The sequence below is a fragment of the Apostichopus japonicus genome, chromosome 13 (assembly GCF_037975245.1).
Source record: "Apostichopus japonicus isolate 1M-3 chromosome 13, ASM3797524v1, whole genome shotgun sequence".
Classification (NCBI taxonomy): domain Eukaryota; kingdom Metazoa; phylum Echinodermata; class Holothuroidea; order Aspidochirotida; family Stichopodidae; genus Apostichopus; species Apostichopus japonicus.
The window spans coordinates 11,333,066-11,348,322 of NC_092573.1; the positions used below are offsets into that span (position 1 = coordinate 11,333,066).

The 15,257-nt window shown below is 36.4% G+C and overlaps 2 protein-coding genes across 5 annotated transcripts in view; one reads left to right on the forward strand and one right to left on the reverse strand.

Moving 5' to 3' along the window:
• The first annotated feature begins 6,338 nt into the window (after window positions 1-6,338).
• On the forward strand, window positions 6,339-14,131 carry LOC139979059 (lengsin-like). Of its 2 annotated transcripts, none has more exons than XM_071989704.1 (2): window positions 6,339-6,459; window positions 9,545-14,131. In XM_071989704.1, the coding sequence occupies exon 2, from the start codon at window positions 9,582-9,584 to the stop codon at window positions 10,956-10,958; it is 1,377 nt and encodes a 458-aa protein (XP_071845805.1). In that variant the 5' UTR covers window positions 6,339-6,459; window positions 9,545-9,581; the 3' UTR covers window positions 10,959-14,131. The 2 variants fall into 2 exon arrangements, with proteins under 2 accessions (XP_071845805.1, XP_071845806.1); XM_071989705.1 differs by having other exon boundaries at window positions 6,345-6,447.
• Window positions 14,086-15,257, reverse strand: part of LOC139979052 (ubiquitin-like modifier-activating enzyme 6) — a 29,099-nt gene continuing 27,927 nt past the window's right edge. For 2 of the 3 annotated variants that reach the window (XM_071989692.1, XM_071989693.1), the window contains exon 25: window positions 14,086-14,266. In XM_071989692.1, the coding sequence (XP_071845793.1) occupies window positions 14,125-14,266 (142 nt within the window). In that variant the 3' untranslated portion in view covers window positions 14,086-14,124. Of the gene's footprint in view, window positions 14,267-14,426; window positions 14,521-15,257 lie in introns of those variants that run through there. The other variant, XM_071989694.1, reaches the window with a different exon arrangement.

The window sequence follows — 15,257 nt, forward strand, 5'->3', positions numbered from 1 at the left end:
CCTTGATAGTGTACGACCAATGACCTTTGTCACCTCATTTTGACAGGTGGCAACATATTTGCAATATTTTGTCATTAAAATATAAATCTGTAGTCTTTGAGTACCGTGACTGACCATATTAGGATTTTTTTTTTTTTTTCATGACTGGTTTTGAATATCGCCAGCCGATTCACACAGAGATTACAGTAACTACTGTCAATCTTAAAGTTTTGTACCGCAGTATATACTGGATGGTGCTGAGAAATCTGATAAATCGGTAGCATACATGTGCTATTAGGTTTACAGTAAGAACTGAGGATATGTGTAATCCCAATCAATCCCAAAACAACTGGATTTGTTGGAATTACACATATCCTCAGTTCTTACTGTAATCCTAATAGCACATGCTACCGAATTATAGCACGATCCAGTTTTTACTGTGGTACAAAACTTTAAGAATTACAGTAGTAACTGTGTTCTCTGTGTGTATCGGGTGATGTCGCACATGCAAGGGGTGTGTCATGTTGTTTAAATGCATGAGTGAAAGGAACACATACTTTGGTTGAGTTAGTCGAATTTATCAACATATACATTTAGGCCCGTCCTGAGGTGGCAACGTCATCATAATTTTAGCCTTAATTCTGGACCATTCCAGAGATTAAGCATATTTTGAAGTTGCATATCTCTTGAATATCTGTATAACTACAAGGAACAACGTTTTTTTCCCCTGGACTATTACATATGAAATCATATCAAATTCTTTATAATAAAATTATCCTTAAAATATGATATTCTCAGGCGTTCTACCGTCGAGCAGTAAAATATTAGATAATTGTGTCTTGAATTCTTCCTCACGTCCGCGGTCGGAGTTGCCTGTATTAACGACTGGGCATGAACTTTGATAGTATGCTAGATGCAAGGTTCTGTGTCTTCTGTGTAGCCAACCCACCCCCCACCCCCCCCCACCCCCCCCCCCACCCCCAACCCTCTACTCCGGCCTGTACAAACAACAGAGATCTCCCGTCAGCTTCCAAGCACAAAACATCTATTCCTAAAGTCGGTAGCGAGAAAGGTCTATATAGCTAACCCAACTTATCAAGTAAGTTATAACTGACATTTCAGACAAAGCTGTAAATGAATAATAAATAAATGTCTCTGGCAGGGAGTACAGAGGAATCTCAAAAATTAGAGCACATGCCGTCAGTTTCAAGGGAATAATTTCAGTGAATAATTTCATTTGTGTTCATTTGTCCATGTTTTAATTATCATTATGAATAGATCAAAGATATTTTAGTCAACAATAGACTATTGTCTGACATTTGTTTATTCCTAACAAAATATCATCAAGCTTCCGCAAATATGAAGATCTAATTTTTATAAATATTGTAGTAATTTTCAACAAATGATTAATTGTTTTATTTAATATTGTAACAGTTTGTATCAAAAATGACAAGTTATACTTAAATCGAATAAGTACTGAGGTTAACATTTTGCTGCACAATGACGAAATGAATATTTATCAAAAGGCATCAATTTTGGCAGCTTGCAGCAAAATGATCAATTGATCGTGTAATATCTTTCCACCAATGTAACATTTTTGCACCAAAATGATGATGAATTCCGCTCAGAAAAGTAATCATTGCCCACAATTCGTAGCAATATGATTAATTTGATCGCTTTAAAATCTTGTCAATTCAACATTTATCAACAACGAAATATTAAATTACGCTTGCATCATGAATGTCATCATGTCAATAATTTGCAGCAAAGGATAAATTGATCATTTGTAAAAAAAAATCCCGCCAATTCAATGATTTGCAACGAATTGATGAATTGATGCAAACTTTAAAGAAAAAGAGCTTAGGCCCTAAACATTTTGACGTGACGGCACCATAATGAAGTCGCAAACCCTATCATCATAAGTGGTCTCCGTTATGAAGACAACTGTAATAAAACAACGTCCTCAAACATGATTGAAGCTAAGGAAATCGTAATTCCAATTATTTAGATATCACAGTGTTAGTGCTTTCCCCTACACTAGACTAAAGACTTGATCAAGTATAAAAGTGCCTAATGTCATTCAGCTTCATATTGTTTTTCTTCATTTAAAATATATATATATATATATATATATATATATATATATATATATATATATATATATATATATATACATATATTTTTTTAATATATATACATACTTTTATTGTCAATGTCTGTATTCTGTATTGGATATTTTTCGCAAATGCTGACTCTAAAATATTTAGCTCCTTACCATGACCTAATCATGACATTGGTTTCAATGACAACACTGTATTTGACAAGCATTTGACCTTGAAAATATGAAAAGAAAGACAAAAGAGAAACTAAAACGCTTTTAAAATAATCCTAGTGGCTCTATGACATCACAGATTAACAAATCCCATAGCCCACAAGACACGACTTTTAAACTGGGATATCCCTCCCAACATACATAAGTAAGACATTTAGGGAGTGTTAGATCAGTGTTAGCTGTAGGAGTGTTAGCTCAGTGGTTAACGCCGGTGCCTTTCAATCATAAGGTCCCGAGTTCGAGTCACTCCAAGATTATTGTATGTCGTCCAGTTACAGAGTTGTTGACAATTGACAATTCATAATCATGGACGTTAAAATATGAATCTAAGAGACTGACTTCGGTCAGCTTGCGGCTTTTATATGCCAATGATGGCTTCTTCGCGAGTTCCTACATGCAGGAGGATCTAAAATACATACATACATACAAACATACATACATACATGTACATACATTAAGAGGAGGAGGAGGGGAAATGTTTATCACAAAGAACTCTGTCATGTAAGCCCAACAATGATTATTATGTTTCAGTCCTCCATTATCGTTTTTCATATCGAGCAGAAGATAAGACAAACTGTCAGAAACGTGATTTAACACACCTGTTTGTATTTCTGTTAGTCCTATGTCAACATAGTTTTCAGTCTTACACTTAATACTTAATCTTACAATTTGCTTCCCGTATAGCGACTCGATCAGCACGTCTTTCATGGTCGTTGTAAATTAGAAAATTAAGATAACATCCCGAGGGATTAATTTCCTGATGTTGAGCTTCTTCCCTGATTGAACGTTAATAGGATGACAGGTTTGCCTCCAGCTCAAATGAGAAATGATAGATAATGTAGGTTATAGTAACCCGTGTCATTCGACACCCCCCCCCCCTCCGTCCCTCCCAAAAGATGTTACAACAATGTATAAGTATTTGTTTGCTATATCTGGTTGTTGTTTTTCTTCAATACGTTCTACATCACGACAATATATTTTGTAATTATTGTAATATTTTTAAGATAATTGTAGGATGCATGGCAACGGGGTTTGTCTTAGTTAATTTTTTTTTTTTCACATATAAATATGCTTGTTGTTTGCAGGCAAGAACAGAAGGTAAGCCTGATTGAGTTGTAGGAATGAAATGGAGACCATATTAGGGCAAAGTTGCAAGAAGACTTTAAACATTTAAAGCAAGAAATAAATTAGATTTCATACACACAGATATTCGAATTATTACGAGGTTATGTAATAATATGAATTAAAAAAGATAAGATCTTCGATATAATACACAAATGACTTTCAGCACAACGTTTATTTGATTTGTTGTAGAACAATTAAAACCGTTGTAAACAGTACAAATTGTATTTATATATAACATTTCTTAATTCTTGTGAAACGTAATAATAATAATAAACAGATGAGGCTCATCAATTAAAATGACTGGACTACATAGTCTAAAACATTAGGTCAGTTCCTCAGATAACATCAACACAAAACTAAATCAGAAAAATGCTATATCAAATGACATTTTTTACAAAGTATTTCAAGGTTGTCAAGGAAACCAAAACTTTTTGAATGTCTCCCAAGGGTGTTCTGTTCTTAATATTAAGTTAAAATAATTCAGTTTTTTATCTTCTTTGCGAGTTATTAGAATTAATAAAGCAATGGATAACCGTTAACATTTAGGCCTGCGCTTATAGGATTGCTGCAATATAGCCTTAAATGAGCATTCCGAGCATTTATATAGCATGTTCAAAGGTGGGTATCTTGCAAATCACTGAGCAGCCGTAGAAACATTACCAACACTCAATTTTGTCTTTTTTTCCCTCGGACAATTAAATATAAAGACTAAAAGTTATATCTATCTTTAAATATGCGGATTTATGCCATTACACATATACGACCATATAGAAACCCCTCATAATGGTTGATTGTGATTGGCTATGAATATAAATGCGTATATATTCGAATTACTTTGCGTGGATATTGTTTGAGCAGAGGTTGTCTGAGCTGACCAGTGCGAGCGGACCAGAGGTCGGCGAACCCCCTCGACTGTTTACATTTGCTATAGGAGTCATGATTGTTAATGCAATCACATATTATAATAGGCATGGAATATTATCCCCGAATTTGGAGAACCATCTAACGCAACTTATACAGCTACAAATGGATTTTGACAATAAAACGATTCGTCAGTTAAGTAATATTAGTTGAATGTTCTATTTTTTTTTTTTATAATAGTGTAACAAAAAAGAATTATGTTTTCTCATAGTGGTCATTTTTCGGGAATTAGCAGTGAATGCTTTACTAAAGCCCTCAATTAGTAATATAGTGATGTTGTGTTGTTTCCAATTATGTCGTTCTTTATCGATTATGTAAACAGTTATAGAATAAAGTTTAACGTTGACATACTAATCCACTTATCGTTAATGAAACAAACATGTCAATGTTTCTTTTTAATGTTGTTCTTCAGTTTATTCTTAACATTATGTAACTAGGATTCCGTACATGTAGATATGTCAAATCTTACACTCACACACACATACACACACACACACATACCTGCAGCATTTCAACCCCTGGTTGAAGGCCGGGTGCGTACCCCTCCTATACCCTATCAGAATATGTGAAGGGTAAGAAATAGGACCTAGGAAAACTGCCGAGTTATGAAATCAAGGGAGAGTTTTGCTATAGACTTCAGAGAAATGATTCATTTGACCTATAGGAAAACTGCCTAGTTATGAAATCAAGGGAGTTTTGCTAGACTCCAGAGAAATTATTTATTTGATCGCTATGCTTATCTTTCTCCCTTACTATTAACCATACCTGAATCCAGGTGTGTGTGGACACCCTGGGCGCACACTTAGCTCCTTTAACCTCACACCACAAAAGAAATCAAACTTATTTATTAACACAACCTAACGATTGTACCTAATTATATACCTATTTTGTAGTCTAAACATCATGCCTTATTTCTGGGGGAGGACGCATATATCCCCCCCCCCCCAGCCCAACCTACCCCCTACGTGACCTCGGTGTAACGTCCCACCTTAATTAAATACTTTATTCGCCCTGTTCACTTATTTAAATGCAATTTAAAGGTCTTAATTTAGTTTAATATACGCAAATTGCTACAAGCAGTTGGCGTACAAATCGGGGGCGCTCCGCCCGGGTACCAGTCAAGAGGGGTGCCATGCCACAGCCCCCCCCCCTCACCCTCCCCCAAAATGGAACGAATGAGCATTAAAAGCTTTGTCAAAGATAGCACCAGTTTGTATCTAAGCGACCTGGCATAAACAACAATTTCTCTAGGTACACACGCCACAGGCGTACAGTGAGTAGTGGATTACTCATTCGTGCATTTTTCGTACGAAGTGAATATTTAGAGAACAGGAAATTGAATTCATTTTGCATATAGTCTTAGACATATATTATCATCAACAGACTTGTAGTACGAGCACATCAGCACGAGAACGTTCGTGGAGTTCCCTCGTTACGAGAAAGAAGATGAATACAAATTTATAGCAGCGGATACTATAGAAGTAGGCCAATTAAAGCTTGTACGTCTAGGTTATCTATAGACTTGCTAAAGTTCCAAAATGTCCCGAGCTTGAGTAATACCGCTCCCTCGTAACCTTTCGGGACTTTTTGAACCCTTTTGATGTTTGTAACTGTCTCCTAAAAAAGGCCTCAGAGATGAACTCGTAAGCAAACAAATCGGTCGGAGTGTACAATTATGTATTACGTAATAGATGTGACAGATATCAAAGAGATTTTGAATTGGTTAAGACCACCAAAATGTCAGTTTATGAAAGAATTTTAAAGTCGATATAAATATCCATCAATCGTTCGATATTGAATATAACTTTAGTACATTTCGTTACATCACAACTAAGCCCAAAATTGCACGAGACGCTATAACGTATCCATGTCATACCCTACAGTAAAATGGTATCGCCGAATTTGGAGAAACGTTGAACACAACATACATAAAATGTTACGCAACAAACTGCTGATTGTATTGACATTACATAATAATCTTGTTAGAGTAGAGGCAAAGAGCTGGACATGGTGAATATCACCGACTTGAGAAGTGTCCACAAGCTGAAGGAGTGTGTAGATGAACACGACATATAGAAACAGTTAAACTGGTAAGGGATAAGGTCAGTGGTTTTCTTTTTCTGAATTTGCAACTTTCTTACTTGATTTGAGTTTGCTTTTTTTTCCTTTTTTGGGGGCTTTTCGCTCGAAGCTGTTTATATATCATGTATCGCAAACTAAGCTCATTCTACTTCTTTACAATATTCAATGGTGACAATTAAAATCTCAAAAAGACTCCTGACAGTACCCATTCAAAGTCGGTACAAATTGACAGAGAATACAAATTATCAATGACTTGGCCTTTTGGCTAAGATCATGTGTAGTATCTGTTTCCTTTCGAGGGGAATGGTGATACATACCCGACGATGATGACACAGTCACAGTCCCGAGGGGACTGGGGTTGAGAGCGGATCAGTTGTTCGGTAGTTTGGTTTTCCTTCCCAGGTTCTTTCCTGGGTGACTTTTCTTATAAAGTATTCGAAATAGTGAGTAGAACACAAAAAGCTAGGTGGAGGCAATCGGGTTGTTCCATTCACCCTTTTTAGGAAACAAATGACCAAAATGGGCTTAAAATTATCATGTAAAAAGTTAAAGGCACAGTCGCAATATTGCCGAGGACCATAAATTTGCAACTTCTTAATTACCTTTTGTTTTATAAATACCATACCCACTGTCCTATCGTCTTCATTCTTCCAGTTATGCGAAAGGTAAATTAACTCAAATTTACATCCCTAAGCATAAAAAGACCCAACAAATTGAACCATCGATGTTGTCTCATTGAATAGTGAAGTGAATTGAAGCACACGTTTGTAACTTGATTTTGCTCTACATATGCGTACTTAAATTTGATGTATACAAACTTTATAAGAAATAATCATAATGTTTCTTCCAATGACTGAATCTAAAGTTTGATGCGGTTCCTTTACAGCAGTGCTTCCCCCAAACCTGTTTTGGAACGGCTTTGCGGGACATACTTTCCTCCCTAGTCCATAACCCCCCCCCCTCCCCTACTTCCATGTGCTATTACATAAAACGATCATTAAATACGAGAATCTTGGCTGAATAAAAGGAAGGAGCAAAGTCATTTATTCATCAGTTTATATCCCCATTTGCAGCCTATGTTCCTTAATTCACACAGCAAATTACTAACAAGCATGAATCAATGAATATTTGGCTTATATTTCTACAATATTTTTTTTTAATACCAGTAACAGTGCTCCGAAGGGGTAATTTACACCCATGTTGGGAAACACTGCTTAAAGGAATTGTCTGGTGGACGATTTTGATTCATTATCCTTGTAGTTCTTATTTTTCGCTTTCTAACCATGTGAAAAATGTCCCCATTCGATTGTCTAGCATAATTTAAAGACTGAAAGCAATTTTGTGTGAAACAAAAATCCAAGCAAGCATTTTACTAACTGAGATATACTATAATTGAAATCAAAACCAGTGCTTAAAGGTAGTCAGTATCGGCCCCAAATTATAGCACGCTGTAATTGCTAAAAGTTTTCAAAAATTACTTTCCTGGATGTCTTTACTCTCCAAATTGTTTTCACTGAAGACAAGTTTTTAAGGAACACACAAGATGCCTGAATGTCCCAGTGGTGAAAATTTCCTCGAAGGTTGTAATAAAAACAGTCTAAAAATTTGGACCGAAGGTGACCATATTTGAATATCTAGCATATGTTGGGCCAATACAGCATACCTTTAACAGAACAGCTAAAATAAATCCATCCTTGGTATTCCAAGGTTTTGCGTAAATCACAGTTCACGACATGAAGATATCTCACACATCCAACACGTTTGGAGTCTGCATGCTTGTTTGTACCAGAATAGGCAATTGTTTGGTCTGTCTTTTTACGACTTAATTTAGATACGACTTAATTTAGATTGGTCAATACCATTAAGATACGTCGATGTACGAGTCGAGAGCCGCTAATGTCCATTAAGTTCATATAACGATTGAACTAAGTATTACGTAATAGGTTCCCGCCCCGAAATCATACTTTTAGAATACGACAAGAACGGGATATCACCTCCATTTCGCTGGAATCTGTTTTTAAATACTCATTTATAGTTTTCTGTATGTAAATGAAATGGACATGAACTTAGTATTTTGCTTACCCAAAACACTCATATGAGCAATAAATTAGAAATAAAAACAAATGTGAAAAAAGTTGTTAGTAACAAGGCTTTTCTGCTCAAGTGTGGACGCTCATATAGCGCAAGTTGTATCTACTTTTGCAAAGTCGGAACTGTTACAGTGGATATAATAATTTTTACGATGTTATTCGATATCAAACTCATATATAATAAATAGGTCATCGTCCTGATTGGCCGTCAATCTTTATTTACAAGAAATGAATAAAAGCAACAACAACAACAACAACAAAAAATCAGGTTTTGCTTAAAGATGAAATCGAAATTGTTAATTTTGGTTTGGCTTTCAATTTGTGAAGAAGCAAGCAAGAAACAAAACAAAATACTATAGCAGCTCTTCGGAACTCCATCATATTATCTTCATTTTGAGTATAGCAACAGAATATATTGTAATTTCATATTTTGCTATTCCGAACAGAAGCTTAATAGGTTATCCCCTCAACTCTCATGTTTTCGAAATGAGCGAATGAAATGGACCTTTAAGTGTGTTAGGGATGGGGTGGAGTGGTGTGGTGTGGTGTGGGGTGGGTGGTGGTGTACAAGATACTCAACAAGCACGTTCGAACCAATCGGTCGTGTCATTATAGATGGAGCATTTTCTCCTTTTACACACCATTCAGAATTGCCGTTGCTTTCCTCACATGCTCTCCTTTTTCATGCCTTTCGGGAAGGGGAAACAATTTAATGTTAAGATCTTTGTTTCGTTAAGAGGGATTAGATGCAAAAAGTTTGATATCATTTCCATTCATTTTAACTATGTCAGTGTTGTAGTTTGAGTGTTTTCAGTGTACACGACTTTGCGTAAACCATGTATGTGGAAGAAATTCGGCGGTATTTCCCTATCCCCATGGAAACAGCCCTGGTATGTGTCCATAGAATCATGTCTTTTTTTTTTGAGAACGTAACAGTGCTATTGGATGATATTTTAGTGTACTTATTTCCAAGACAACGGATTCCTCTAACTTTCCCTTCTGTTTCTTCCAACAGGGTTTTGAAACCTGAATAAGACGTATACAAGATCGCAATGGAGAATCACCACGACGATAGAAAGATGGAAGATGTGTTGAAAGAATTAAACACGAAAGAAATTCAAAATGTACGATTTGAATTTTTGGATACAAACTCTGTAGCTAGATCAAAAACCATCCCTGTTCGTCATTTCTCGAAGGCTGTGAATTCCGGTATTTCGTTCCCAGTCGTTATATTTGCATCAGACCCACACCTTGATATCAACAAAAAGAGTCCTCTGTTAGCAAAATATCTGACATCTGATATGATTTGCTATTCAGATCTAACTACCTTCACTACTCTACCCTGGGTCAAGAATACGGCGAGGGTCTTCGTCTCTGCCACACCGGCATCGACATCAGGCAATAACAACGAGGTTCTCTTGGACCCTCGCAGTATCTTAAAGAATCAGCTAGAGAAACTTAAAGCCAAGGATCTGTCAATCTTCTCTTCGCTTGAATATGAGTTTTGGTTGGTAGACGAAGCCACTAGAGAACCGGTCATATCTGGAACGAATGCTTGGTCCACTCTGCGTTTAGCAAAGCATCAACAATTCATCGACCAACTCGTTCTTAACCTACTAAAAGCTGGCGTCGATATTGACAGCGTGCAAACAGAATACGGGAAAGGAATGTTCGAGATTACAATGGAACCGAGTTTTGGGATCCGATCTGCCGACAATGCGGCCACATTCCGCACCGGAATCAAGGAAATGGCCATGCAGGAAGGATTTGTGGCCAGTTTTATGACGAGACCTTTCGAGAGTGACGTAGGAGCATCTGGACACCTTAACCACTCTCTGTGGACACCAGACGGTAAGACGCAGATGACTGCTGATGCATCTAGACCTTATGGCTTGTCAGAAATTGGTGAATATTGGGTAGCTGGTCTTTTGGAACATGCCTGTGCGCTGTCGTTTCTGCAGGCTCCAACCGTTAACTGTCGTGACCGGATTTCACCTAACAATATGGCTCCTTGTAACGCCACATGGGGAGTCGACAATCGTTCTTGCGCGATACGCTTGAAGAAGCAAGGGAAACACGGTCTATATCTGGAGAACCGGATTGGGTCGAGCGCTGGCAATCCTTATATCAGTCTGGCAGCAACGATCGCGGCTGGGATTGATGGAATTGAACGTAAACTGTCTCTTCCTGCGCCGATTCCCTTAGACAAACTGTGTACTGATGAAGAACACCTCCCTCCTGACACGGCTCTCCTCCCGACGGATGTTGAAAGTGCCATCCAATGCCTTAGAAAAGATGACGTCATGATGAATGCTTTCGGTGAAGACTTTGTGAATAACTTAGAGTCGATCAGACGTTTCGAGTCTGAAAAGATAACCGAGGAGGATAAATATGCTTCCTCGAGAATGTTGTACTTCGATTATATTTAGTTTTCTAACCAAGACTGGTTAAAAAAAATGAAACTGGTACGTTTGCGTAATTCTGTTAACAATGATATAGTTCTATTGATTTCAGATATTTTATAATATATATTATCTTCACAGATAAGAAAAGCGATCATAATACTCTGACAATGTGACCAACTGAAGAGTTATATATGAACAGTGAAGAAAGTAAAAATAATTTACTTTAATTGTTTGTCCACCCAGTGGCAATTTTCGAATGTCCATGCAAGGTCCGCAGCATTAGCTTTTCTGTTTTTCTAAAAATTTAAATAATCGTCATTTCATCATTGTTCAACATACCACTAATTATGCTTTTAGTTCATGGCAAAATGTTGGTCGTTATTTCAACTTTGAAATAACCAAATATATATAGTCTCGAAATGAGTTAGCGAAGATTTTCATTGTGGATGATGGTTAATTCATATAGGTCGAAGCATTGTGAAGACAAAGATAATTCAATGACGAAAGCAAATGTCAAAACAGACATTCTTGTGATTTATGGTGTCTTGGCTGAATTCTAGCGGTTACAATGATTGGATAAACAAGCTCGTAGAGAACGGGGAACAAATGGAAGTGGGGCATGTGGTACCGTTGTCGCATAGGGAACTAGCAAATTTTGCTATAGTTCCCCAAAGTTATACTAATTTATAAGAAATTTAACTGCCAAGATTGATTCAAATCGATCACTGACACTGCCTACCAAACATAATAATCTAGAAGGATATGCAACCAAGCCATTAACCCCGTTGTTGGCCATTGTTTAATATTCCGTATTTGTGGCAAATATACTCAAACCGCTGACGTGCTGGACTGACTTATTTAACAAGGACTTTCCAGGTGATTTGATTGGGGGAGGGGGAGGGGCTGTAACGACTTGCCCGAAAAATGTAACCAACATTTTGCGCGCGCGTTCAACATGTTAATGTACATATCATATAGGCTTTTACATTAGTAATGGCGTATTAGTCGGGCAAGTTTAGAACTTTATTTTAATCACCAAGGAGATGTTTTTGAAACTATTGATTTGCTTAAGCTATATCATTTCAATTTATTTTTCTTTCAGTAGGTGACCGAAAATTCTCAGCAAGTTGCCAGAATTTTCACAAAAATATATAATTGATTGGGGGATGCAGCCCCCCCCCAGCCCCGCCCCCTACGCCAATGCTAGTAACTCAATTAAATGTTGAGACATGACAGGTAATTTTACAGTCTCTCTATGCGGATATAAACTTGTCATTTCAGTCACTTTATTTAATTTTTAATTTAGTGAATCAATGTACAACTCATTCTGCCTCTGTCACATTATTCACATACAGACAGACACAACACACACACACCCATACTTGTATTACCCTTTACATCATTATAGCAAGAGGCAACCATTCTAGTAATGAAAGGTTTTCAATCGGCCATGAATTTCGGACACTTACCAAAAAGTCAAAAAAGACAACTTTGCAGATTTGGTTTATTCATTATTTCTTTTAATTAGCAATTAATTATTGCAAGCTTCGGCTTTTACTCCAAATCAGAACATTTTTGATACAACCTTCATAAAATATCTTTACAGTTACTTAAACAGTGGAATATACTAGCCTGCATCATAACCAAAGTTAAATACTTAATTTAAAGACAATAAACCTTTTCAATGATATCATTTTTTAAGATTTTCCATCACTACCTGATATAGGCTGTATAGTGTCTTCCTCTGCTTTGACTAGGGAGGGGGGGGGGGGGAGGGCTTGGGGAGTGATGAGTGAAGAGGGGAAGATGTTCTTCTTTGTTTTAACAGAAGCTTCTCTCGCTCTTGATCCAACACAGCATAAACTTAAGGTCACTAGTATCATAAAGCATGATTTTTACTGTAATTAAGTTTTATTATTTACGAAAAATTAACATGTGTCTAACATAAGTAATATACCTATTTAGCAGAATAAATATGCAAAAATTTTGCCCATTTTTATATTGAACCTTTCTATTAAACAGAAAAATTTAAGAGGATGTTATACATTCATAGATAAGGCAAACCATACTTTTTAATCTGCAGACCACTGTTATAATATTAATTATTTTCACTGCTATTGCAGCATAGCCTAAATATAATAGCAAAACATAGGCTATATATATATCAGATTATTACACGAATCATAGCAACATACGGTTGATAAGGTTACATATATACTATCACAGAAATATAGCATCATCATTGTAGTTTACCTTTATACTTTTATTGCAATATAGCAGCACCATAATATAACATAAAACAGAGTTCTTTATAGCAATGATAGAAAAAGTCAAACAATAGGTGATATTATAACATATGGTACCATCATTTGTTATATATATTACTACTATAACAACTACAATAATTGCTACCATGACACATACTATCAACATGAGTACAAAGCAGAAACCGGACGGTAACATAATATCTTGCTATGATTGTAATAGCATCACATTACCCTAGTAACAATGCTTATACATAGTAACAATGCTTATACTTTTATCACTGCAACATAGCATTTTAGTTAATAGTAGGCACATATCATTTACTGTTATAGCAACATTACATCACTGTGGTAACGACAATAACAATTACAGTGACATAGCCTAAACATAGCATCTAGTACTGCTATTTATTAAAGCAACGTTTACAATTACTATGTTATTACAACGTTGTAAAGTCAGTAACTACAGAGCATTATCACAGAGGAGAAACACTGAGAATATGGAAAGGTGTTACAAAAAATCATAAGGGGAGACAATACAATCATAAGGGGAGACAAAATCATAAGGGGAGACAATATGATGCTACCCGTTCTTGAATTCTCATCGTCTTTCCTTGGATTATGGCATTTGGTAAATTGGTCAATAGGTTAACAAACCTGGTCACAGAATCTTTTCTCCATTTTCTTGCCTTCTTCCTTCGGGCATTTCTGCAGTGTGCAAACAAAACTTCTTTCATATTGTCTACATTATGAAGGACAATCGTCCAAGGGGTAAACAACCGCCAAGTTTCATCCAAAGTGTCACACTTGCTCACATAATACATGAATTTCTACAGAGTATCGACCTCAAGGGTAATAAATGAGTTCTAATATGAATTTCCTTCCAATTTTTTTTTTTTTTTAATGACGATCTTTTACTTGATAAGTTAAACATCAAAGAAATATCTAATGGGTGGAGCTGGCAGGTCACCATCCGCATCAAAGTCTTCCTCCTCATCCTCAATCTCGAAGGCTATAGTCAGATCGACGTACCGGACGCCATCGGCAGGCTTGATCAGCTCCACCATCCTGTGGTTGAGAAGAAATGAATCATGGATAAACACATAAACTATGAAGATAAAATCAGGAAGGGTAACACTTTTAAAGATGGTCGATGTGCCGTATGCCATCGGCAGGCTTGATCAGCTCCACCATCCTGTGGTTGAGGAGAAATGAATCATGCATAAACACATAAACTATGAAGATGAAGTCAGGAAGGGTAACACTTTTAAAGATGGTCGATGTGGCGTACGCCATCGGCTGGCTTGATCAGCTCCACCATCCTGTGGTGGAGAAGAAATGAATCATGCATAAACACAAGTCTGAAAGATAGATGCTACTTAGAGTTAACTGCTCTCCACACTCTAATAATAATTGTCTTTATTTATCAATTGCAGTCAAATACCTGATATTGAGATTCAATTACCGAGAGGTGTCCCAAGATTAACCTTTACCCTTTTTCCATCGTGTGCAAAGAAAACTACAAATCTATTCTACATTTTTAATAATGACTCGAGGATCAGTATTTTCTGACTTTTTGCACTTTCTCTTTGCTTTCTCATTTGATTTCACTTTACATTTCAAGCATCCATTATTGTTACCATGACAACCTGCCAATGGTCATTTTGCTTCCATTCTGATAAAGTAACCTTTAAGAGTGAATCTGGAGAAGAGTGGAGTACAGTTAATATAGATGAGAAGACCTGCTACTTTTGTGGTCCAGCCAAACGACACCAAAAATTAGCTCATCATGTTACCCAATGATTTTTAACATCCTAGCAGTTGATGAGGTTTGGGTCGCATTGAGACTTTCATCATTAATTTGGTGTTTTTGTAAAAATAATAGACAATGTTTGCCAAAAACAAATTTAAAAACTCAGTTAGTTGAGCCCTTAATTTTCATGTTTGTGTTGTTGTTTAGTTTTGGTTTATTCATTCATTTGTTCGTTTTTGTTTCTTTCTTTTTACTTTATCATTTTTTTCCCTCGAGAGTTCTTTCATGCTTACCTTTGTTTATCTC